General features: G+C 44.5%; 1 protein-coding gene across 1 annotated transcript; it reads right to left on the minus strand.

Moving 5' to 3' along the window:
• Positions 1 to 24344, minus strand: LOC112242721 (rho GTPase-activating protein 35-like). The gene is made up of 7 exons (XM_042309281.1): positions 23740 to 24344; positions 9222 to 13141; positions 8607 to 8748; positions 7949 to 8026; positions 7417 to 7548; positions 3724 to 3829; positions 1 to 3532 (listed from the first exon to the last, which is right to left on the minus strand). The coding sequence occupies exons 2-7, from the start codon at positions 12948 to 12950 to the stop codon at positions 3127 to 3129; spliced, it is 4593 nt and encodes a 1530-aa protein (XP_042165215.1). The 5' UTR covers positions 12951 to 13141; positions 23740 to 24344; the 3' UTR covers positions 1 to 3126.
• Positions 24345 to 25414: the final 1070 nt, after the last annotated feature.

Raw genomic sequence — 25414 nt, forward strand, 5'->3', positions numbered from 1 at the left:
CAATTTTACGATATTTAATTTATTAACTATGATACAGATCACATAAGGCCTTCATCTTCATTACACCATTCTCAGTCAGACAAATTACATGGTTTGCTGTAGATGCACAGTACTTCATCTTTCACTTGTTTTAAGCTACTGTATTCCACTTTCATTGTTCTCACACTAATTTCATGTTTTAAAATAATGAAAAGGGTTGAACCTTCTCCCTTGGTGTGTTCTTAAATCATGCACTAAACTGAAGTGGCCTTAAACCATTCACAAAATTGTAAAAATTGACTTTCAATCATTGAAATACACACAAAAAATGTTTTCTACCATTGACTAAAGGGCAAAGTGTTAGACCCCCTAACATACAAATAAACAACCATTTTACTATAGTAGAATCTCTTCTTTTTCTCTCCCATTTCCCAGCAGAACTGTCAGAGTTGTGTAGAAAATGAAGTGATGCAGCCACGTAGGTCCTCTGAGCCAAAGACACATTCTACTGGGACAGTTTGTTTTCCTATCCATCTCCCATCTGATCTTTTGTGCGTCTGGTAATACTGTACTGCACTGCCCTGGGTGAGGAGTCACTGCAGCGTTAGTCCATCAGAGATAACTGCCTCCCACAGCAGGAAAACCCCAAAGATAAGTACCAGAGAGTGATCCCAAGTATTAATTAGTTGACCCTCATTTACAACCAATAGCTTTGACTGATCTGTTCTGAACTGGCAGCATGAGCAACATCCAAGATGGCTGACATCGAGTGCAGCCATGCCTCCTGGCCAATCCTCCATCATCCCCAGAAGATGCCAGTGGCACTCCTCTCATGGGGCAACATTCATCTGATAGAAGAATCCAGAATATAGTAGGAGTATTCATTCAACTACTTTACATTGACTGCATGTTTGTTTTCTACAAGAGAGAGGACAGTTAAACACCAACATAAACCCCATAGTATACTGGAGCTACAGTAGTTACTCTTGCTTTGTTGACATTCCTGAGCATGAGTCCAGACACACGTGCTCCATCTCTATAGGATATACTATACTGTTATTACTGTACTGTAGTTAATTGCAGTGGCAGTGTTTTCTGTATGCACACCTTGCCTCAGTTTAAGGTCCTTAATATTAGATGAGTACAAAGAGCTCAATTGGCTAGATACCCACAGCAACATATCCAGAAACCTATCATTTTGCAATAGGGCAGTGGTTTCCATGGCCACCAGATAGCACAGTGGAACAGACACAGTACGTGTAGAGCCCTGGCCTGGTATTTTGATTTATTTTACCTTCATTTATTTAAGAACAAATTCTTATTTTCAATGACAGCCTAGGAACAGTGGGTTAACTGCCTTGTTCATGGGCAGAACGACAGATTTTTACCTTGTCAGCTCGAGGCTACCTGCCACCCCCAGTATGACTAACCTCGCCCATGTCATGCTACTGTCTGATGTTACTGTCAATCATTCCCCATAATCAATCTTCAAATGTGGCCAATTTAATCATGAACCCCTAACTTATGGAGTGGATCTGACATCTCAACCAAGAGCATTCCTCTCCTGGATCCTAAAGGGTCTGATTAACTGACCCTGGCTCAAACTCACTTTCCTAAACACTACCACTCAAACCAGGTGACTTCCTTAGTCAAAACATCAGTAAAGCAACATCAGTCCTAAAAAGAGGGGAAACTCCAGGCTATTCAAACCTGCATGCTCAGAACTATTTATAACATGGCTAAAAGGAATATGAAACCAATATTAAATGGTTGGGTTTTCCATGGGGTTATAAAGTGAGCCCTGAATCCTCGAAAAGAACACATATAATAACAGGATCGTGTTAACGAGTCTCTTTACTACTGCCACGCCCACGCGGACATTAAAACAAACTAGTCAATTGATCAAGGTTGCATTTCATGGAACTTAACACTACAATTTAAAAGTGCTTCAGATAAGTATGAGGATACAAAAACAAGGGTTTGGATGTAAACAACGTTTTGATCTGCAAAGGACCCTTATGAGAGGCAATGGGTATGGTTCCTTGAGCTGTGAACTCAGCACACTAAAACATTCTGACCTAACAAACCCCTTTTAAAAACAAAACCCCTACAACATTCTGACCATTAAAGTGCATCCCTGGATGTCCCCACCCCAACCCCCTAGCAGGGGCCCTACAGGCAGACAGGGAGGCTCCCCTCACGGCTGTGTGTACGTTACCAAGTACAGCCCTGAGAGAGGCACAGTCCGTACATCCAGTGGCTACTTTCATTAACAAACAGAACATTTCAAAACTATTATTCACAAATAAAAACATGGTGATGGGCACAAATCATATCTTCCAGCATGACATGGAGGCTTGGACTTTTTTTTAAATTATAGTGTATTGTTAGGGTAAGAACGGTTGGTTGGCAGAGAGATGCTTACTGTAACAATGACACCCACTCTGTTCTGCCCCCAGCCCCCCTGTGAGTGAGTCGTAGGTAGAGTCAGGTTATCAGGGGCTATAGGGGGTGGAGTGGACGGGTCAGCATGGTGATCTGCATTGGCACACAGGTGACAGGGACGGGTCAGCATGGTGATCTGCATTGGCACACAGGTGACAGGGACGGGTCAGCATGGTGATCTGCATTGGCACACAGGTGACAGGGACGGGTCAGCATGGTGATCTGCATTGGCACACAGGTGACAGGGATGGGTCAGCATGGTGATCTGCATTGGCACACAGGTGACAGGGATGGGTCAGCATGGTGATCTGCATTGGCACACAGGTGACAGGGACGGGTCAGCATGGTGATCTGCATTGGCACACAGGTGACAGGGACGGGTCAGCATGGTGATCTGCATTGGCACACAGGTGACAGGGACGGGTCAGCATGGTGATCTGCATTGGCACACAGGTGACAGGGACAGCAGGATGCTGTTCACAAGTGGCAAGTTTATTTGTCAAACACTAATCGTCTCCTCTCTCTGTTAACATGTTATTATCGACGACCGATCAATGTACTATCAGTATGTATGTTTTGGTGTGTGTGTGTGTGTGTGTGTGTGTGTGTGTGTGTGTAAGTGACTAAGGTCCAGCATCATCAGATCAGGGGTGCAGCAGCATCAGATCAGGGGTGCAGCATCTGTTCCCTTCTCAGTGTCTCTCACAGTGTCTCTTGCTCGGTGGGGGTATGGTGGGGGTGTTGGTGGAGGGGGTCAGGAGGGACTGCAGGGGAGACTGGGGGGTGGTGGTGGGGGCGACTGCTGCAGGGGCTGAAGTGCGTGGCGGTGGAGGGAGGGGAGGAGTGGTAGCAGGAATAGGCAGAGCCCCCGGTGAGGGTGGTGGTGGGGGAGGCACGGAGGCCAGCCAGGCCAGTGGGGGAGTCCAGGAGGGGCTGGTTGTAGAAGAAGAAAGCACACTGGTGGATGAAGGTCTCGATGATTGTCTGGTAGGTCCGCGTGGCCGTCAGGGCGTCCATGGTGGTGAAGTCTGGCCGCATCAGAGTGGGCCAGAAACAGATGGACAGATTCTCACTGGTCATCAGGTTCTGTCTGCTCAGCTGGCTCACCCTGGGAGAGACAACACAATACATCTCCATCAACAACAGCATGACAACAGCTACTAGTGTAATAACATTATTACACAGGTGTAAGAGCTACTTGATGATACATGTTACAAAAAATGCAAATGGTTTCAGTCACAATGCAGTCAGGGCCAAGGTCATAGAATGGAACCGTTAGCCAGTCTGATCTGTACTCACTTGTGTAAGTGGCTCATGACAAATCTGAAGACGTCATAGTTCTCCCTGGGGAACCTCCTCAGTACATCCTTCATGGTGTACAGCCTCTGTTCCCTGTCGTTGATCTCTACACACACACACACACACACACACACACACACACACACACACACACACACACACACACACACACACACACACACACACACACACACACACACACACACACACACACACACACACACACACACACACACACACACACACACACACACACGAGGGAGGGAGGGAAGGGGTCAACGCTATGACTCATATGTTATCAACACTGTTAGTCCATCTGTTACTCCATATGCAGCACTACATACAAACGCTATATATACACACAAGAGTATGTGGCCACCCCTTCAAATGATTGGATTCGGCTATTTCAGCCACACAGCCAGGCAGTCTCCATAGACAAATGTTTGGCAGTAGAATAGCCTTACTGAAGAGCTCAGTGACTTAGCACCGTCATACGTCATTTCCAACAAGTCAAGTTCGTCAAATTTCTGCCCTGCTAGAGCTGCCCCGGTCAACTGTAAGTGCTGCTATTGTGAAGTGGAAATGTCTAGGAGCAGCAACTGTTTAGCCGCAAAATGGTAGGCCACACAAGCTCACAGAACGGGGCTGCAGAGTGCTGAAGCGCCTAGCATGTAAAAATAATCTGTCCTCGGTTGCAACACTCACTACGGAGTTCCAAAGAACGGTTCGTTGGGAGCTTCATGGGGTTTCCATGGCCGAGCAGCCGCACACAAGTACGATCTTTGTCCCCATGTGCAGTTACAAACCGAATGCCAAGTGTCGGCTGGAGTGGTGTAAAGCTCGACGCCATTATACTCCGGAGCAGTAGAAACGCGTTCTCTGGAGTGATGAATCATGCGTCGCCATCTGACAGTCCGACCGACTAATCTGTGTTTGGCGGATGCCAGGAGAACACTTCCTGCCCCAATATATAGTGCCAACTGTACACTTTGGTGGAGGAAGAATAATGGTCTGGGGCTGTTTATCATGGTTCAAGATAAGCCCCTTAGTTCTACTGAAGGGAAATATAATGACATTCTGGTTTGTCGAGATCGGTGTGGAACAACTTGACTGGTTTGCACAGAGCCCTGATATCAACCCCATCGAACACCTTTGGGATGAATTGGAACGCCGACTGCAAACCACGCCTAATCGCCCAACATCAGTGTCCACCTCACTAATGCTCTTGTGGCTGAATGGAAGCATGTCCCCACAGCAATGTTCCAACATCTAGTGGAAAGCCTTCCCAGAAGAGTGGAGGTTGTTGCAGCAGCAAAGAGGGACCAACTCCATATTATTGCCCATGATTTTCAACAAGCAGATGTTCAACAAGCAGGTGTCCACATACGTTTGGTCATGTAGTGTACATACCTACATACATATTAGTATACAAACAGTTGAAGTCGGCAGTTTACATACACTTAGGTTGGAGTCATTAAAACAATTTTTTTTAACCACTCCACAAATGTCCTGTTAACAAACTATAGTTTTGGCACATCGGTTAGGACATCTACTTTGTGCATGACACAAGTAATCTTTCCAACAATTGTTTACAGACAGATTATTTCACTGTATCACAATTTCAGTGGGCCAGAAGTTTACATACACTAAGTTGACTGTGCCTTTAAACAGCTTGGAAAATTCCATAAAATGATGTCATGGCTTTAGAAGCTTCTGATAGGCTAATTGACGAAGGAAGGAGACGCATTCTGTCTCCTAGAGATGAACATACTGTGGTGCGAAAAGAACAAATCAATTCCAGAACAACAGCAAAGGACCTTGTGAAGATGCTGGAGGAAACAGGTACAAAAGTATCTATATCCACAGTAAAACGTGTCCTATAGCGACATAACCTGAAAGGCCACTCAGCAAGGAAGAAGCCAGTGGTCCAAACCCGCCATAAAAAAGCCAGACTTCGGTTTGTAACTGCACATGGGTACAAAGATTGTACACTTTTGGGAGAAATTTCCTCTGGTCTGATGAAACAGAAAATAGAACTGTTTGGTCATAATGACTATCGTTATGTTTGGAGGAAAAAGGGGGAGGCTTGCAAGTCGTGGAACATAATCCCAACCGTGAAGCACGGGGGTGGCAGCATCATGTTGTGGCTGTGCTTTGCTGCAAGAGGGGCTGGTGCACTTCACAAAATAGATGGCATCATGAGGCAGGAAAATTATGTGGATATATTGAAGCAACATCTCAAGACATCAGTCAGGAAGAAAAAGCTTGGTCGCAAATGGGTCTTCCAAATGGACAATGAACCCAAGCACACTTCCAAAGTTGTGGCAAAATGGCTTAAGGGCAACAAGGTATTGGGAGTGGCCATCACAAAGCCCTGACCTCAATCCTATAGAACATTTGTGGGCAGAACTGAAAAAGAATGTGTGAGCAAGGAGGCCTACAAACCTGACTCAGTTACACCAGCTGTCAGGAGGAATGGGCCATAATTCACCCAGCTTATTGTGGGAAGCTTGTGGAAGGCTACCCGAAACATTTTACCCAAGTTAAACAATTTAAAGGCAATGCTACCAAATACTAATTGAGAGTATGTAAACTTCTGACCCACTGGGAATGTGATGAAATAAATAAAAGCTGAAATAAAATCACTCCACAATTATTCTGACATTTCACATTCTTAAAATAAAGTGGTGATCCTAACTGACCTAAGACAGGGAATTCTTACTAGAATTAAATGTCAGGAATTGTATAAAACTGAGTTTAAATGTATTTGGCTAAGGTGTATGTAAACTTCCGCCACTTCAACTGTATATCCTCATCCACCCCTCTATGAGAGGTCCTCCCCAAACCCTTAGCCTGTAATAACCTGATACTTTCACAAGCACAAGAATCTTACCATGCTCCATGTCTTTCTGAACCCTCCAGAACCCCAGTACCCCCATCCCGAACCCCAGCCAGCTCCATGTCTTTCTGAACCCCCCAGAACCCCAGTAGCCCCATCCTTAACCCCAACCAGCTCCATGTCTTTCTGAACCCTTCAGAACCCCAGTACCTCATCCCTAACCCCAGCTAGCTCCATGTCTTACTGAACCCTCCAGAACCCCAAAACCACTCAAGCCCAACCAGCTCCATGTCTTTCTGAACCCTTCAGAACCCCAGTACCTCATCCCTAACCCCAGCTAGCTCCATGTCTTACTGAACCCTCCAGAACCCCAAAACCACTCAAGCCCAACCAGCTCCATGTCTTTCTGAACCCTTCAGAACCCCAGTACCTCATCCCTAACCCCAGCTAGCTCCATGTCTTACTGAACCCTCCAGAACCCCAAAACCACTCCTTAAGCCCAACCAGCTGTGTCTTACTGAACCCTCCAGAACCCCAAAACCACTCCTTAAGCCCAACCAGCTCTGTGTCTTACTGAACCCTTCAGAACCCCAAAACCACTCCTTAAGCCCAACCAGCTCCATGTCTTTCTGAACCCTTCAGAACCACAAAACCACTCCTTAAGCCCAACCAGCTCTGTGTCTTACTGAACCCTTCAGAACCCCAAAACCACTCCTTAAGCCTAACCATCTCCATGTCTTTCTGAACCCTTCAGAACCCCAAAACCACTCCTTAAGCCCAACCAGCTCTGTGTCTTACTGAACCCTCCAGAACCCCAAAACCACTCCTTAACCCCAGCCAGCTCCGTGTCTTACTGAAGGCCTCAAGCAGCTCCACCTGCAGGATGCAGGGCACCAGGGGCTCTGGCAGCTCAGAGAAAAAGGCCTTCAGAGCCCCAGCCACCGTGTTGATGGCAAAGTCCTTCTCCACCAGGTCCAGCCCATGGTCTACAGGGGGAGAGAGGTAGAGAGGGAGATAAAGAGGGAAGAAGAGATGTAAAGAAAAGTGAGATGTAGAAGAAGAAAATAAAGAGGAGAGAGAGAGGAGGTGGTGAGGGGAAGGGAAGGGAGAGAAAAATAGAGGGAGGAGAAGGAGAAGGAGAGGGGGGAAAGAGAAAATAATAGGGATAGTGTGTCAGAGGTAGTCATTTTGTCACTGTTCTAAATATATTTAGTTTACGTCATCATTTCCTCTGCAGCTCATGTGTCTATATATTGATTAGCCACATAACTAATCAGGGTTAGTCCAGGTACTGGGGACAGACAGTGTGGCAAGTACAGTCGATCCCTCTGTGGGTCTGGTACATTGTTTTAGACCAGACAGACATGACTGGGTACAGCAACTCACCCTGGTCAAACTGCCTCTGCATACTCTCCATCTCACACTTGTTCCCGCTCACCCTGTAGAGCCCCTCTGTGTTGAGACCTGCAGAGAGACAGAGATGGAAACCACCATCTGCATTATGTCATCAACCATTTCCAGTAAAGTCAATGAGGACACTGCTGCAGCACAGTACAGGACACTGCTGCAGCACAGTACAGGACACTGCTGCAGCACAGTACAGGACACTGCTGCAGCACAGTACAGGACACTGCTGCAGCACAGTACAGGACACTGCTGCAGCACAGTACAGGACACTGCTGCAGTACAGCAGTTGATCATTGGCTACATTTGCTGTAGTGTAGTTATTTTTCTTCTATTTACATTTAATAAGCCAAGAAGAACTAACACCCTCACCCAGAACGACTTAAAGTATATATCATATTGAAATTACACAACCACATAATGTGAGTATTGTAAGGAAAAACAATCACAGTGCAACAATAAGACATTACACAGTTTAATCCTTCAGCAACACAGATTTACCTCAGAATAAACTTATTATCAATGAATAATATTCTTTGTATGTTTTGCACAGCATCCAAGTCAAATAACATAATGAATCAGACAAATATACACTTGAACAAACACAGGGGAGAAGAGGAGAAAGAAAATAGTGACCCACCTGTGGTCTCAATAAAGCGGACACACTTGTCAATGAAGAGTGGGATAGGTCTGTCTGGGGACACCACGTTGACCAGGGGCACCCCGAAGTAGCTGCTCTCCAGGGGCTTGGGAATAGAGGACCGAGGCTTTGGTCTGGTTTTCTGCAGAGAAACACAGGAATGTTGACATTGTTAATGACCACAGACGTCTACATTAGATTTCTGTACATTATGTCAACACTATGTTTATTCAGCTTGTCAGCTGCAAGATTTGCCTTTATGCATTCAGCATCAGCATGAACAGCTGTCGTTTCAAGTGTCTCAGTAACTCTGAAATAGAGGCTGCTTTCTTCTTAAAATTCCAACATGAATAACTTACTTTCTATGAATAGCATATTAGCATGGAGGAAAAGTTGAGTAAAACAATCAAGCAATTACCCACTAAAAAAGGTTTTTAAAAGTAAAGAGATTACATGAAAAATCAAATTAACCATGTTGTCATTACTTAACCACGTTTATCGTATCAAAGCTGGCCAATTACCTACAATTGAAAGAGAATAGTCTTTCAAGCCTGAAAAGAATAGTGTTTACGCATTAGCAGTTAAGGGGAGACTACTAACTGAAGCAACACATACCTTGGCAGTTCGCCGCAGGCTCTTCAGAATGTTCCTCTTCTTGGGGTCCTCTCCCTCCTCATTGATGATGTCTCCTTTCAGGGTTCCGAAATCATCCTCCTTGGTTTTTGGCAGAGCCCCCATCTCGTCTTCGCTGCCAATGAAGCTGGTGCGGAAGCTGCTGAACTTGCCCAGGCGTTTAGAGCGGTCGCGGTAGAGCCGTGGCTTTACCCCTGCCGCCGAGAACTTCCTGCGGCGCTCCAGGGAACTGCTGTCCGCCTCACTGTCTGAGCCGTTCCCGTTGGCGTGCATCCGATTGGCATTGCGGATGGTAATAATCTTGCCCTGCGTGCTGTCATGGGGCACAGAGTAGATGATCTCCTCGTTGCTGGGCCGGGGCTTGGACACAGCATCCATGGGCTCTGCATAGTCCGAGGGGTCGTAACCTCCGTCCCCACCTGGCACCCATGTCACAGCGGAGGGCAGGGAGCGACGGTGACCCATGGTGTCTGTGTTGTAGGGGTTTCTGCCCACCTTCCGGAAGTCAAAGGTCACAGAGGGCTTGGGTCTCACCTGGGGCGTGGCTTTGCTATTGAGCTTGTTCTCAAAGGAGCTGATGTCAGAGATGACAGAGACATCGCTGGAGTCCAGGTCAGGCAGGTTGAGGCTCCCACCATGGGAGGTGAGTGTGCCGTCGTAGTAAGGTGGGGAGGGCTCCACGTCATCCATGTCAGAGTCTAGGAACATAGTGCCAGTGCTGGGTGAGCTACAGCGAGGGGAGTAGGCAGTCTCGTTAATGCAGGCCTCAGCCACGTTATCATACATGTGAGTGGCCTCCACGATGTTGCGTTTCTCCACCACCTCCATCAGGAAGGGATGAAACATCTCCATCCTGTGCAGGCCACCCACCACCCCTCCTGATCCACACACCACACTGTTGAACCTGCCCTCTATCTCTTGGGCCAGCTCCTCTCCCTGGACCAGCTGCTCTCTGGCAGACTCACTTTCTGTGAGCTCCACCTGGCTCTCCCCCACAGCCAGCAGCTGAACAGGAATGATGTCCTGGACCTCACATAGGAAGGCACACAGGGTCTCCAGAGAAGCCTTGCGGCGGGCTGAGTACACAGCGATGTAGCCATGCACTAATCTGCTCTTCCTCAGGGAGAAGGAGGCGTGGTAGGAAAGGAGAGAGAGCTCAATCACCTGTTTGTGAGGTCCCACTGTCTGCTCCAGTATCACCGAGGTGCCACTGTTGGATGTTGGCCTGCAGTGCTGAGGCAGTAGGAAGGGAGAGAGGAGCTGTTCCACGTCATAGTTGTCTCCACACATCAAGCACATGACGATGCGGATGTCTGCCTCTGGGCTGGGCTGGTGAGGAGAGTCTCTGGGACCTGGAGTTTGAGGGGGCAGAGGTGGGGAGCTGCTACTGAAAGATGAGCTCCTTCTAGAGTCCAGAAGACCTCTCAATACTTGGTTGATCTGACTCTCATTCACATTGTGCCCATAGCCCACACCAGGTGAAGCTGGGTCGAGGAAGCTACACTGCAATCTCCTTGCTACCTGCTGTCCCTGTGTTATCAGACCTAAAGCAGTTTCTCCCCCAATATCGGCATAGGTCCCTACACCCCTTTTAGTAACCAAGAGCAGAGATGTTAAAAGCTGAGCTATATGGCTGTCCCTTCTACCGATTGTTGACTCCCGCAACCTTTCAATGCTTTCTACGACGTAGGTTAGGGACTCTTTTGAGTTGTACAGACACAGGCACCCATGGGGTGTGAAGGTGGGAGTGTGGAAGGAGTTAACAGGAAGTCGTACATTGCCCTCGATAGGTCGCAGGGTGAGCTCATACATCTTCCCATCCAACACATACCGGTCGTCATTGGTACAGAGAGCTCTGATCTCATTGGCAAACTCCCTAGCCAGTCCGTCTTTGCCCAATATCACAAGGTTGATGCGGTCCGCTTTAATATCCCCAAAATAAGACTTCACGTTGAAGAATGGGTAGCATGTTGGGAAGCGTGAGGCCAGGAGCTGCTCTATCCTGAAGTCTCCACACTGTGGGCTGCTGGGACAGGTCTCCTTGGTGGGGTGGTAGACAAAGTGAATATGCTTCAATACCAGAGCATCTCTCTCAGCTGGAAGCTTCTGCAGGGCTTTGAACCGCTGCTCCTCCCCTAAAACCTCCTGGATGGCCCCCATCTTCTCCTTGCTGGGCTTTGCGTCCACCTCCAGCTCATAGAAGAGCTCGGAATACTCCAGCAGAAGCTCCTGGAAGTCCTCTTTAGCGTGGCCGATGATCTCTTTCTGGTGGCGGTTGTAGAGGTCCAGGTACTCTGATTCCTCCAACCATTGGTAGAAGTCTTCATTCATGATGAAGCTGCGGGCCTCTTCCCAGGGCTTGCCAGGCGTGACAAAGGGAGAACAGGCCAACTTGTGCTTGAACTCCTGCCTCATCTCAGCCCGCTTGCACTCATTCCTCAGGTGCTCCAGGTGGGCGTCGAAAATGTCCTCGGCTGGTAACGTTTCCAGCAGGTCTGAGGGGATGCGCTCATCCTCCATGTTGTCTATGTGAGACGTGTCCTCCCATGGAGAGTCCTCCAGAACTACAAACCAGTGGGCAAAGTGCTGCTTGGACTCCAGGACCTTCTGAACCCCAGACCAGCTCAGCTGGTCGATCTCATCCAGGTCAGGCACCAGGGAGCTAAGTGCTAGAGGAAGAGTGCTCAGATAGATTTTCCGACGTCTCTCAATGTGCTCCTGTTTCAGACGGTAAACCAGCTGCTGGAAGAGCTTCTTGCATTTTGCTGTGCCCTCCAGAAAGACGTATTCATTGAACTCTGAAGAGGTGTGCATGCGTCTGCTGGTGTTAAGCCAGGTCTCATTGTGGTTCTTCACTATGCGGTTGACTAGCCATTCGTATCGGTCTTTAGCCAAGGCTATCTGCTGACTCTGAAGCTTGAGGGCCTCAAAGTAAGGAATGATCTTGGGCTTGCCCCTGCTCTTATCAATGAGTTGCACCAAAGTAAGGAAGGCTAGGTCAACATTGATGTTAGAGCGTGCAGATGTCTCCACTACTGGAAGACTCTTTTTAGTGATGGCAAAGGTGTGAGAATCTTTGATGTAGCGTTCAACCCCCTCATCACACTTGGTTAAGACCAGCACAATGGGCTTCTTTGTTTTGCTCAGATGACCGTAAAGGTTTGTGACAAACTTCAACTGGTCGTCAAAGTTGCGGTTCATCCCCCTACTGACGTCCATACAGAGCACGAACCCGTCAGCCTGTAACTTGCCCTCGGGCATCTGCTTCTGCTCAAAGTCCTGCTCCAGCCCCAGCTGGTCCGTGCAGAAGTACATAAGCTTCTCTGCAGAGGCCAGCTTGGTGGAGGCCGCCCTCTTGATGTAGGGCTGCATGGCAGTGCTGCGGTGTGGCTGGAACGTCTGGTCATCAATGAACTCTGTCTGCTCCACCACATGCATCCTGCACTCCGGCCCCTCCTCCACCACCCGCCCCACCTCCCCCCAGAACAGGAAATGGTCATTGTTAACCACTCTACCCCCAAAGTCACTGGTGCTCAGCACTGACGTGTGGTCCAGATAGAAGTCATCGGCACTGGGGCGCACAAAGCGGTTGCACAGACAGGACTTACCCACGCCACACTGGCCCTTCTCTTTCTCAGTTCCTGACAAACCCACCACAATAAGGTTGTATGTGGGTGACTTAACATCTTGCTTTTTGGCCATCATTATCATCAGCTGACACTCATCCTGCCATAATCAGGCACTCGATCAGAGAGTACACTTGGACGTGTGTCCATAAAGTGGCACTGGGGATGAGGTTTAGTTGCCGTTTCCTCTAGTGTGCTACATGTTCTATCAACAACAGTGCAGGGGTGTAGCAAAGACAGAGGCTTCTCTCAGTCATTCCTAATGTAGCTATGACCCTGCCAGACAAAATAAAAGAGCACAAAAATAAGAATTAGCTAAACAAAATCTTACATTTATGTTAAATAACAAATACTAGTTTGAGGAAAGTTAACCTAATTTCTGCTCTCATCAACAAAAAAAAGAACAGTCAAACACCTTCACAAGAAAAACAGAGGTTAAAAGAAGACAACACTAAGAATAATTTCCCTTCAACTTAATAAGAGAACAGTGAGTAGGGACATTCATTTCTAATCTCATCTCAAGCTGGGCTGGCCTTTTAATAGAACAGCAAATGAGATACACAAAGAAAAAAAACTCAATATTCCCTGCAAATAAAGTGAGACCTAAAATACAGTGCCTTCAGTAAGTATTCATACCCCTTGACTTATTCCACATTGTTGTGTTAGACTGAATTTAAAATGTATTAAATAGATTCTTTCCCCCAAACTCATCTACATACAATACCCCATAATGACAAGTTTTTATACATTTGTGCAAATGTATTGAAAATGAAATACAGAAACAACTACTTTATGTATTCACACACGCACTCATATTTGGCAGTGAATACAGCTGTGAGTCTTTCTGGATAAGTCTCTAAGAACTTTGCACACCTGGATTGTACAATATTAGCACATTCTTTTTGAGCTCTGTCAAGTTGGTTGTTGATCATTGCTAGACAGCCATCTTAACGTATATTTTCAAGACAATTTACAGTACCGGTGAAAAGTTTGGACATGCGTACTCATTCAAGAGTATTTATTTTTACTATTTTCTACATTGTAGAATAATAGTGAAGACAAACTATGAAAAACACATGGAATCATGTAGTAGCCCCCCAACAGTGTTAATCAAGTCAAAATATATTTTATATTCTTCAAAGTAGCCACCCTTTGCCTTGATGACAGCTTTGCTCACTCTTGACAATCTCTCAACCAGCTTCACCTGAAAGGCTTTTCCAACAGTCTTGAAGGAGATCCCACATATGCCGGGCACTTGTTGGCTACTTTTCCGTCACTCGGTGGTCCAACTCATCCCAAACCACCTCAATTGGGTTGAGGTCGGGTGACATTGGAGGCCAGGTCATCTGATGCACCACTCCATCACTCTCCTTCTTGGTAAAATAGCCCTTACACAGCCTGGAGGTGTGTTGGGTCATTGTCCTGTTGAAAAACAAATGATAGTGGGACTAAGCGCAAACCAGATGGGATGGCGTATCGCTGCAGAAAGCTGTGGTAGCCATGCTGGTTAAATGTGCCTTGACTTCTAAATAAATCAGAGTGTCACCAGAAAATAACCCCAACACATCACACCTCCTCCTCCATGCTTCACGGTGGGAACCACACGTGGAGATCCGTTCACCTACTCTTGCTCTCACAAAGACATGGCAGTTGGAACCAAAAATCTCAAGTTTGGACTACAGACCAAAGGACAGATTTCCATTGGTCTAATGTCCATTGCTCGTGTTTCTTCTTATTCTTATTGGTGTCCTTTAGTAGTGAAGACCTGATTCAAGCAGTCTCCTCTGAACAGTTGATGTATAGATGTGTCTGTTATTTGAACTCTGTGAAGCATTTATTTGGGCTGCAATTTACGAGGCTGGTAACTCTAATGAACATATCCTCTACAGCAGAGGTAACTCTGGGTCTTCCTTTCCTGTGGCGGTCCTCGTGAAAGCCAGTTTCATCATAGCGCTTGATGGTTTTAGTGACTGCACTTGGAGAAACTTTCAAAGTTCTTGACATTTTCCGGATTGATTAATCTTCATGTCTTAAAGTAAAGTAATGATGGTCTGTCGCTACTCTTTGCTTATTTGAGCTGTTCTTGCCATAATATGGACTTGGTCTTTTACAAAATAGGGCTATCTTCTGTATACCACCCCTACCTTGTCACAACACAACTGATGGACTCAAATGCTTAAGAAGGAAAGACATTCCATAATTAACAAGGCACAACTGTGAATTGAAATGCATTCCAGGTGACTACCTCATTTAGCTGGTTGAGAGAATGCCAACAGTGTGCAAAGCTGTTATCAAGGCAAAGGGTGGCTCCTTTGAAGAATCTCAAATATATTTGGATTTGTTTAACACTTTTTTGGTTACCTCATGATTCCATGTGTGATATTTTATACTGAAATATCAAATTTACATAAGTATTCTGACCCTTTACTCAGTAATTTGCTGAAGCACCTTTGGCAGCAATTACAGCATTGGGTCTTCTTGGTTAGGATGCTACAACATTTGCACACCTGTATTTGGAGAGTTTCTCCCATTCTTCTCTGCAGATTCTCTTAAACTCTGTCAGGTTGAATTGGGGGGGGGGGTCGCTGTACAGCTATTTTCAGGTCTTTCCAGAGCTGTTAGATCGGGTTCAAGTCCGGGGCTCTGGCTGGGCCACTCAAGGACATTCAGAGACTTGTCCCGTAGTCACTCCTGCATTGCCTTAACTGTATTCCCAGAGTCGTTGTCTAGTTGGAAGGTGACCCTTCACCCCAGTCTGAGGTCTGGAGCAGGTTTTCATCAAGGATCTTTCTGTACTTTGCTCGGTTCATCTTTCCCTCGATCCTGAAAAATAGCCTTACAGCATGATGCTACAACCACCATGCTTCACCGTCGGGATGGTGCCATGCTTCCTGTAGGCACTGTATGTTGAGGGGGTATGTAGTAAAACTAGATTTCATTTTCTTTCCTTGCCTTGTATGAGAGGTGTCACCTGAAAGGATTCTACATGGGACTGGAGTCACACAAAGTGTATCACATATAGGCTACTGACAAGCCCACAAAAGGATCACAACAACTACAGTACATGTGATGGAGATAATGGCGCTGCATTGGAAAGCGGACATTTTAAGGCAACATAACTTTAGTCTGGCCAAGAGAAGCTAGAACAATTTATAGTATATAGTTCCTTCAATACTTACAGTACACCATTGCACTATTTTGTGTATTATTTTTTTTTCCACTGATCTTAACTTTTTTTGTACATAATGTTTCCGCCATCGTTTCCTATGACCGAAAAAAGCTTTTGGACATTAGAACAGCCATCACTAACCTCGATTTGGACGAGGCCTTCTACTTCAATGAGATGGAGGTGAAATACATTAAGACTGTAATATACTATACTTCTCTGAGTCATGGCTGAACAAGGACAATATACATCTAGCTGGTTTTTCTATGCATCGGCAGGCCAGAAGTTCTGAGCCCGGTAAGATCAGGGGGTGGTGTGTGTCTCTTTGTTAACAACAGCTGGTGAGCAATCTATAATATTAAGGAAGTCTCGAGGTTCTGCTCGCCTGAGTTAGAATACCTCATAATAAGTTGCAGACCATACTATTTACCATACTATAGCTGTCTATTTACCAGTACAAACTGATGCTGGCACTAAGACCACACTCAACAAGCTTTATAGGGCCATAAGAAAATGCTCTTCCAGAGGCGGCACATCCAATTGCCATTTGAATGCAGGAAAACTGAAATCCGTTTTACCAGCATGTCACCTGTTTAACTAGAGAGAAGAAGAAAATACTCTAGATCACCTTTCCTCCACACACAGAGACACATACAAAGCTCTCCCTCCATTTGGCAAATCTGATCATAACTATATCCTCCGGATTCCTGCTTACGAGCAAAAACTCAAACAGGAAGTATCAGTGACACGCTCAATACGGAAGTGGTCCGATGAAGCGGATGCTGCACTAGCACAGACTGGAATATGTTCCGGGATTTATCCGATGGCATTGAGGAGTTTACCACATTGGTCACTGGCTTCATTAATAGGTGCGTCGACGACGTCATCTCCACAGTGACCATATCCCAACCAGAAGCCATGGATTACAGGCAACATTCGCACTGAGCTAAAGGCTCGAGATGCCACTTTCAAGGAGCGGGACTCTAATCCGGACGCTTATGAGAAATCCCGCTACGCACTACAATGAACCATCAAACAGGCAAAGCGCCAATACAGGAATAAGATTGAATCCTACAACACTGGCTCTGACCTCTTGTATTATTTATATCTTAATGTTTTTGCACTGACTCTCTTGAACAAAGGTCTATGCACGCTCACTATACTCCATCCAAAAACACTATACTGACACTCCAACACACACACACAAGCATATTGACACCACACACACTGCTGCTACTCTGTTTATTATATCCTAATTGCAAATATTTTTCTTACTTTTTTAACTCTATTGTTGGGAATTGGCTCGTGAGTAAGCATTTCACAGTGCAGACTACACCCGTTGTATTCGGCGCATGTGACCAATAAAACAGGATTTGATGTTGGTCATGTCAAGTGAATCAAATCAGGGTTACAATACCCTATAGACAGCTTGGGATTGAATCATTAACCTCCTAGTAAGTAGTCCGGTTCCCTAACCATAAAGCTCTATTGTACTTCTGCCCAGAGTTAGCTTTATTTTGGCACTTTTTCACACTACTCATGACTTGGCAGGTTTCGTAGTGTGAGCAGGGGGGGGAGTGGAGTGGAGGAAAAGGAGAAGCACTCTTCACACTAATTGGAATCCCATCCTACCTATTGCTAGTCAAGACCATTGAAGGGATGGATGGTCTCGGTGTCCCTCATAACCATGCAAGATAAAGTCATCCATCTCGAGGGTGGCCAAGGACCACATCGGACAAAGAGCTGGGAAGTGGTGTTGGATTCCTTGCCAACCGGGACCTTTAGTGGTCACTATTAAGTAGAAATGCTCTCAATAATGGACTTGATCATGGATGAATGACAAATATTTACAGTGCATTAGGAAAGTATTCAGACCCCTTGACTTTTCCCACTTTGTTACAGCATTATTCTAAAATTGATAAAATAAAAATCCTCATCAATATACATATAATACCCATAATAACAAAGTGAAAACAGGTTTTAATTATTTTTTTATATATTTTTTTTTTTACAAATGTATTAAACAAATACAGAAATACTTTCTTAGGGCTGAGATCCCGTTAACGGGATCGATATAACAGTCAGTGAAAGTGCAGGGCGCCAAATTCAAAACAGAAATCTAATTAAAATTCCTCAAACACATCTTATACCATTTTAAAAAGGTAATCTTGTTGTTAATCCCACCACGGTGTCCGATTTCAAATAGGCTTTACAGCAAAAGCACAACAAACGATTATGTTAGGTTAGAGCCATATCACAGAAAAACAGCCATTTTTCCAGCCAAAGAGTGGAGTCACAAAAATCAGAAATAGAGATAGATCAAAGGTTAGTGATTAATTCTTCATCAGATGACACTCATAGGACTTCATGTTACACAATACATGTATGTTTTGTTCGATAAAGTTCATATTTATAAAACAAAATCTCAGTATACATTGGCGCATTACGTTCACACACTAAGCAAACCATGCAATAATCTGAGTACGGCGCTCAGAGAACCAACAAGCCAAAAAGATATCGCCATATTGTGCAGGCAACAGAAGTCATAAATAACATCATAAATATTCACTTACCTTTGATTATCTTCATCAGAATGCACTCCCAGGAATCCCAGTTCCACAATAAATGTTTGATTTGTTCGATAATGTAGCTATTTGGACATAAATGATGGACTTTTGTTAGAGCGTTTGGTAAACAAATCAAAACTCACGAAGAGCGTTCAATAGTTGCAGGCGAAATGTCAAAAGGTTCCGTTACTGTCCGTAGAAACATGTCAGACGATGTATAGAATCAATCTTTAGGATGTTTTTAACATAAAACATCAATAATATTCCAACCGGAGAATTCCTTTGTCTTCAGAAAAGCAAATGGAACAGGAGCTACCTCTCATGTGAATGCGCGTGACTGCTGGCAGACGTCTGACTCCCCTCTCATTCAGCCCCCCTTCATAGTAGAAGCCTCAAACAAGTTTTTGAAGATGGATGACATCAAGTGGAAACCTTAGGAAGTGGACGATGACCAATATCCCACTATATCTTCAATTTGGGCTGAGTTGAAAATCAACCAACCTCAGATTTCACACATCCTGGTTGGATTTGTTCTCAGGTTGCCTGCCATATGAGTTCTGTTATACTCACAGACATCATTCAAACAGTTTTAGAAACTTCAGAGTGTTGTTTTCTATCCAAATATACTAGTAATATGCATATATTAGCAACTGGGACTGAGGAGCAGGCAGTTTACTCTGGGCACCTTATTCATCCAAGCTACTCAATACTGCCCCCAGCCATAAGAAGTTAAGTATTCAGACCCTTTACTATGAGACTCGAAATTGAGCTTAGGTGCATCCTGTTTCCATTGATCATCCTTGAGATGTTTCTAGAACTTGATTGGAGTCCACCTGTGGTAAGTAGCCTAGTGGTTAGAGCATTGGGCGAGTAACCGAAAGGTTGCTAGATCAAATCCCCAAGCTGACAAGGTACAAATCTGTTGTTCTGCCCCTGAACAAGGCAGTTAACCCACTGTTCCTAGGCAGTCATTATCAATAAGAATGTGTTCTTAACTGACTTGCCTAGTTAAATAAAAAATGTAATTAATAAAAAATTCAATTGATTGGACATTTTCTTTTAGAAAGGCACAAGTCTGTCTACATAAGGTCCCACGGTTGACACAGCATGCCAGAGGAAAAACCAAGCCACGAGGTCGAAGGAATTGTCCTTAGAGCTCAGAGACAGGATTGTGAGGGGGCACAGATCTGGTGAAGGGTACCAAAAAATGTCTGCAGCATTAAAGGTGGCCTCCATCATTCTTAAATGGAAGAGGTTTAGAACCACCAAGTCTCTTCCTAGAGTTGGCCACCCAGCCAAACTGAGCAATCAGGGGAGAAGGGTCTTGGTCAGGGAGGTGACCAAGAACCCGATGGTCACTCTGACAGAGCTACAGAGTTCCTCTGTGGAGATGGGAGAACCTTCCAGAAGGACAACCGTATCTGCAGCACTCCACCAATCAGACCTTTATAGTAGATTGGCCAGACAGAAGCTACTCCTCAGTAAAAAGGCACATGACAGGCTGCTTAGAGTTTGCCAAAAGGCACCTAAAGACCCAGACCATGAAAAACAAGATTCTCTGGTCTGATGAAACAAAGATGTGAAGCTTGGCATTCAGGCCAAAGAGTTCCATCTGGAGGAAACCTGGCAACATCACTTCGGTGAAGCATGGTGGTGGCAGCATCATGCTGTGGGGATGTTTTGCAGCAGCAGCGCTCAGGACCTCAGACAGGGGTGAAGGTTCACCTTCCAACAGAACAACAACCCTAAACACACAGCCAAGACAACACAGGAGTGGCTTCGGGACAAGTCTCTGAACATCCTTGAGTGGCCCAGCCAGAGCCCGGACTTGAAAATCTTCCCTGGAGAGACCCGAGTAAATTAAAGTAAATTAATTACAGATTTCTTGAGTTATCTTAGATTAATTCTGACTATTTTGAGGAAGTGTACAGTCATGGCCGAAAGTTTTGAGAATGACACAAATATTAATTTTCACAAAGTCTGCTGTCTCAGTGTCTTTAGATATTTTTGTCAGATGCCTCTATGGAATACTGAAGTATAATTACAAGCATTTCATAAGTGACAAAGGCATTTATTGACAATTACATGAAGTTGATGCAAAGAGTCAATATTTGCAGAGTTGACCCTTCTTTTTCAAGACCTCAGCAATCCACCCTGGCATGCTGTCAATTAACTTCTGGGCCACATCCTGACTGATGGCAGCCCATTCTTGCATAATCAATGCTTGGAGTTTGTCAAAATGTGTGGGTTTTTGTTTGTCCATCCACCTCTTTGGGATTGACCACAAATTCTCAATGGGATTAAGGTCTGGGGAGTTTCCTGGCCATGGACCCAAAATATTGATGTTTTGTTCCCCAAGCCACTTAGATATCACTTTTGCCTTATGGCAAGGTGCTCCATCATGCTGGAAAAGGGATTGTTCATCACCAAACTGTTCCTGGATGGTTGGGAGAAGTTGCTCTTAGAGGATGTGTTGGTACCATTCTTTATTCATGGCTGTGTTCTTAGGCAAAATTGTGAGTGAGCCCACTCCCTTGGCTGAGAAGCAACCCCACACATGAATGGTCACAGGATGCTTTACTGTTGACATGACACAGGACTGATGGTAGCGCTCACCTTGTCTTCTCCGGACAAGCTTTTTTCCGGATACCCCAAACAATCGGAAAGGGGATTCATCAGAGAAAAGGACTTTACCCCAGTTCTCAGCAGTCCAATCCCTGTAACTTTTGCAGAATATCAGTATGTCCCTTATGTTTTTCCTGGAGAAAAATGGCTTCTTTGCTGGCCTTCTTGACACCAGGCCATCCTCCAAAAGTCTTTGCCTCACTGTGCGTGCAGATGCACTCACACCTGCCTGCTGCCATTCCTGAGCAAGCTCTGTACTAGTGGTCCCCCGATCCCACAGCTGAATCAACTTTAGGAGACAGTCCTGGCACTTGCTGGACTTTCTTGAGCGCCCTGAAACCTTCACAACAATTGAACCGCTCTCCTTGAAGTTCTTGATGATCTGATAAATGGTTGATTTAGGTGAAATCTTACTGGCAGCAATATCCTTGCCTGTGAAGCCCTTTTTGTGCAAAGCAATGATGACGGCACGTGTTTCCTTGCAGGTAACCATGGTTGACAGAGGAAGAACAATGATTCCAAGCACCACCCTCATTTTGAAGCTTCCAGTCTGTTATTCAAACTCAATCAGCATGACAAAATGATCTCCAGCCTTGTCCTCGTCACACTCACACCTGTGTTAATGAGAGAATCACTGACATGATGGCAGCTGGTCCTTTTGTGGCAAGGCTGAAGTGCAGTGGAAATGTTTTTTGGGGATTCAGTTCATTTGCATGGCAGAGAGGGACTTTGCAATTAAATACAATTAATCTGATCACTCCTCATAACATTCTGGAGTATATGCAAATTGTCATCATACAAGCTGAGGCAGCAGACTTTGTGAAAATGTATATTTGTGTCATTCTCAAAACTTTTGGCCACGACTGTATACTGGCTATGGCATCTTAATATGGACAAACAAGACAAAGATAAGCGAATATCAATTAAGGGTGTATGCGAGCACACTCGTTCCGTTCGCCTAGCCGGCAATGGCTAGCCGCCAGCTTAAGAGGTTCTGAAGCATGCTGACGCCTTTAGAATCAGGTAAGTTGGGGTAATATTGTTTGTCAAGTTGCCAAGCAGTATATTTTATACACAGAGGATGGGACCATACTGGAGATGCTCCATAACTAGAACCAATACCCAAGCAGGAAAAGCAAAGTATGATGAGACATAGTCTGTTTTATAAATCGAGAGTGAAATACAACCTCATCTCTAACATGTAGGCTCAGCATTCCCTAACAGTCCCATTGCAAGTCAGAATGTTGAACAAAGTTCATTTCAACTTACTTTACCTGACAATTTTGCCCCCATGTCAAAGGTAATCTGAGACAAAATAGCCACAGGGAAGCGTTATCAACCCAACCTTCAGTACGCTGGTCTGTATAATGGGTTTTTTGCACCCTACAAACACTTGAGCAATATGGCTGAGCCTAACCGAACCACAGACCGAACGTTGTCCCATGTAATCATATGGCAAATTCCACAAACACTTCCAGCTGATTGAGAGGAAACGTGCTTTGGTCGACTATGTTTGATTATTGTTTGGATTATTGTGCATAATGTTCAATGCGTCAGGAGATTGAAAATACAAGCGAGATAACCTCAGAGAGAAATGAGGGTAAACAACATTTTCCTGTGGATACCCCATCTCCACCTCCTACTGTCAAAAGGACCAACAGCACAGACAACCAATAAAGAGTAAATATCATTTTATTCAACATTATGGCTTGTAGACTCCTGTCTTTTTAGGCAGACTTCCTTCAGACTGAATATCCATGGGGTAACCATGGTAACATAATGATGTTTAGGCAAGAGGATGCTCAAAGTACAACCAGAAAACAACCATACTGTATTATTGTGATACAATCACTCATGTAAATAGAAACATATACATACTGTGTGTGTGTGTACCGTTTCAATATTGAAATTAAATGTGTCAACATAGGCTACTGCCATTCAATAAAACGTTATTGTTTATAAAATTTGGCATCTCATATTCTAAACCTATAGAAAATTCAAACCATGTCTACATTTCTCAGCAAAGGCACAGTAGGAAGTCAATTGCGTTTAGCTGAGCTAGGCCTGACAGACAACCAGATTGAACAGGCAAATTCTTTGGAAGTGAAAACAAGCAAGTCACTATCCTACACTGTGATTGTAAAGATACATGGCTTTCTAAATTCAGAAGAACACATATACTTGCGTCATATTGTTCAAAATCGTCAATATAGCGGGTTACAACTCCTTATGCATATTGTAATGGATTAGCAAAGGTTTTGGAATGAATGTTCATGGAAAGGACTGGCCACACCAGGCCTCTTGTCCACAGAATAAATAGCCGAATCGTAACTAAAACACATTTACCTCGTATTTCCGAATCCACTTGGACTTTTTAAAAATCAGCAGTTTCACTCAAATATACATTTGTAACAGACAATTGTTACAATTGTGCGTAAATTGATCATGAGAATGTCTCTCGAACACTGGTTTCAATCCGTGTTTCAGATTAAAATGGGGAGAAAGTGAATACATACCATCGCATTCTCCCTGCATCCGTCAGGCCAGCGCTTGCCGCAGCCCTGTCCGCATGATATGCATGTACATAAGAAACAAAAATAACGTGGCTCTTCTGATTCCCAGACAGAACTAAGTAGGTTATTATTGTTTGCTTACATATTAATTGTAAATCTACATCTCGATGGTTTTCTAATCCATTGATCTGTTTGTCTTTTTTTGTGATAATAAAACTACAAAGGTAAAAACATTTTTCTTTTTCTCTCCTTGTTAAAAATGAAAGGCGTATAAAAGCTTGTTTCGCCGTCTTCTCCTTGCTTCACCACGTTGCTTTTGACGAATTATTATGCCCATTGTTGTGGCAACATCATACTGGATCGATCATGCACGGGACACCGGTCGAGTTTGCTGCACTTCCTGTACAATGTTTCTTCTAAACAGCCCTAATGCAACAAATTGGTAACGTCCTTATCAATTTAACAAGAGATGGCGTGTGTGAAAGTGTTTTTTTTCCAGCTTCCCAATAATGGCGACGGCCCTTCTCCCAGAGCTAATTCTCTTCTCCTTTTCTCTGAAAAAAAAGCAACTACGGAGACAGACGCGGAGGAGACTCGCCCAGCGGCACGCAAACACAACTGCAGCACGTACAATATTTACAAAGGCGAGACGCTGCTGTCATGCCGACACGCGTAATCGCCATCACTGTTACAAATATGACTTTAGCCAACATATGTCAAGCTCCCATAAATTAAATTGGCTTTGGTATATCTCTGTGTCAAGACCACTTAGGCTGCATTCATGCTTTTCTCTATTGGCATCACCTGCTTTAGTAGGCCATATGTATTTGTCTTATTCTATTAACATTGTGTCCTACTCTAAATTCACCCAATGCATCATTGTAGGCGTAATATTTTTTCAAATTATTATTAGGCTAATCTATGAAAGGCCATTCCACCACAATTTTTTTGGTCGATACTTACTCCAAATGTTTAGATACTTAACTAAAAATGTCGAGATACTATATAAACTACGAGACACTTTCAAAGTGTCGAGATACTAAATCGAAATTTCGAGATATTTGTTATGGTCCGGTAATACAGGACTAGTAAAGGCCCAGTGCATTTTTTTGTGAGATAATTGTTATTATTATTATTATTTTTGTACAGCTTTAGGTAGGTTAGAGAAGCCTATGCACCCTGATCCTCTCTGGTCAGGGGAAGTGGTAAGGCATGTATTTATAGCCTAAATCAGGCATATTTATTTGTGTTAAGAGAAAATGTGAATGTGATCAAATTGATTTTATATTCAAACCTCGGGTGTCTAGGCTACCTAGACCTTATCAATCCAAAATTATTGACTGGAATTAATCAATCAACACAATAGTGATGAAATACTGATTGAATAAGTTTAATTACAGATGCAAAAGGCCCACATGATGCAACCCTGCATGCTCAGCCCTATATTGTCTAATAGCAGTTGTTGTCTAGTTTTTATAGAAGCCCATTCCCACCACCCAAAACATTTTTTAAAGTCAAATCAAATCCAATTTTATTTGTCACATACACATGGTTAGCAGATGTTAATGCGAGAGTAGCGAAATGCTTGTGCTTCTAGTTCCGACAATGCAGTAATAACCAACAAGTAATCTAGCTAATAATTCCAAAACTACTGTCTTATACACAGTGTAAGGGGATA

The sequence above is a fragment of the Oncorhynchus tshawytscha genome, linkage group LG30, assembly GCF_018296145.1.
Source record: "Oncorhynchus tshawytscha isolate Ot180627B linkage group LG30, Otsh_v2.0, whole genome shotgun sequence".
Classification (NCBI taxonomy): domain Eukaryota; kingdom Metazoa; phylum Chordata; class Actinopteri; order Salmoniformes; family Salmonidae; genus Oncorhynchus; species Oncorhynchus tshawytscha.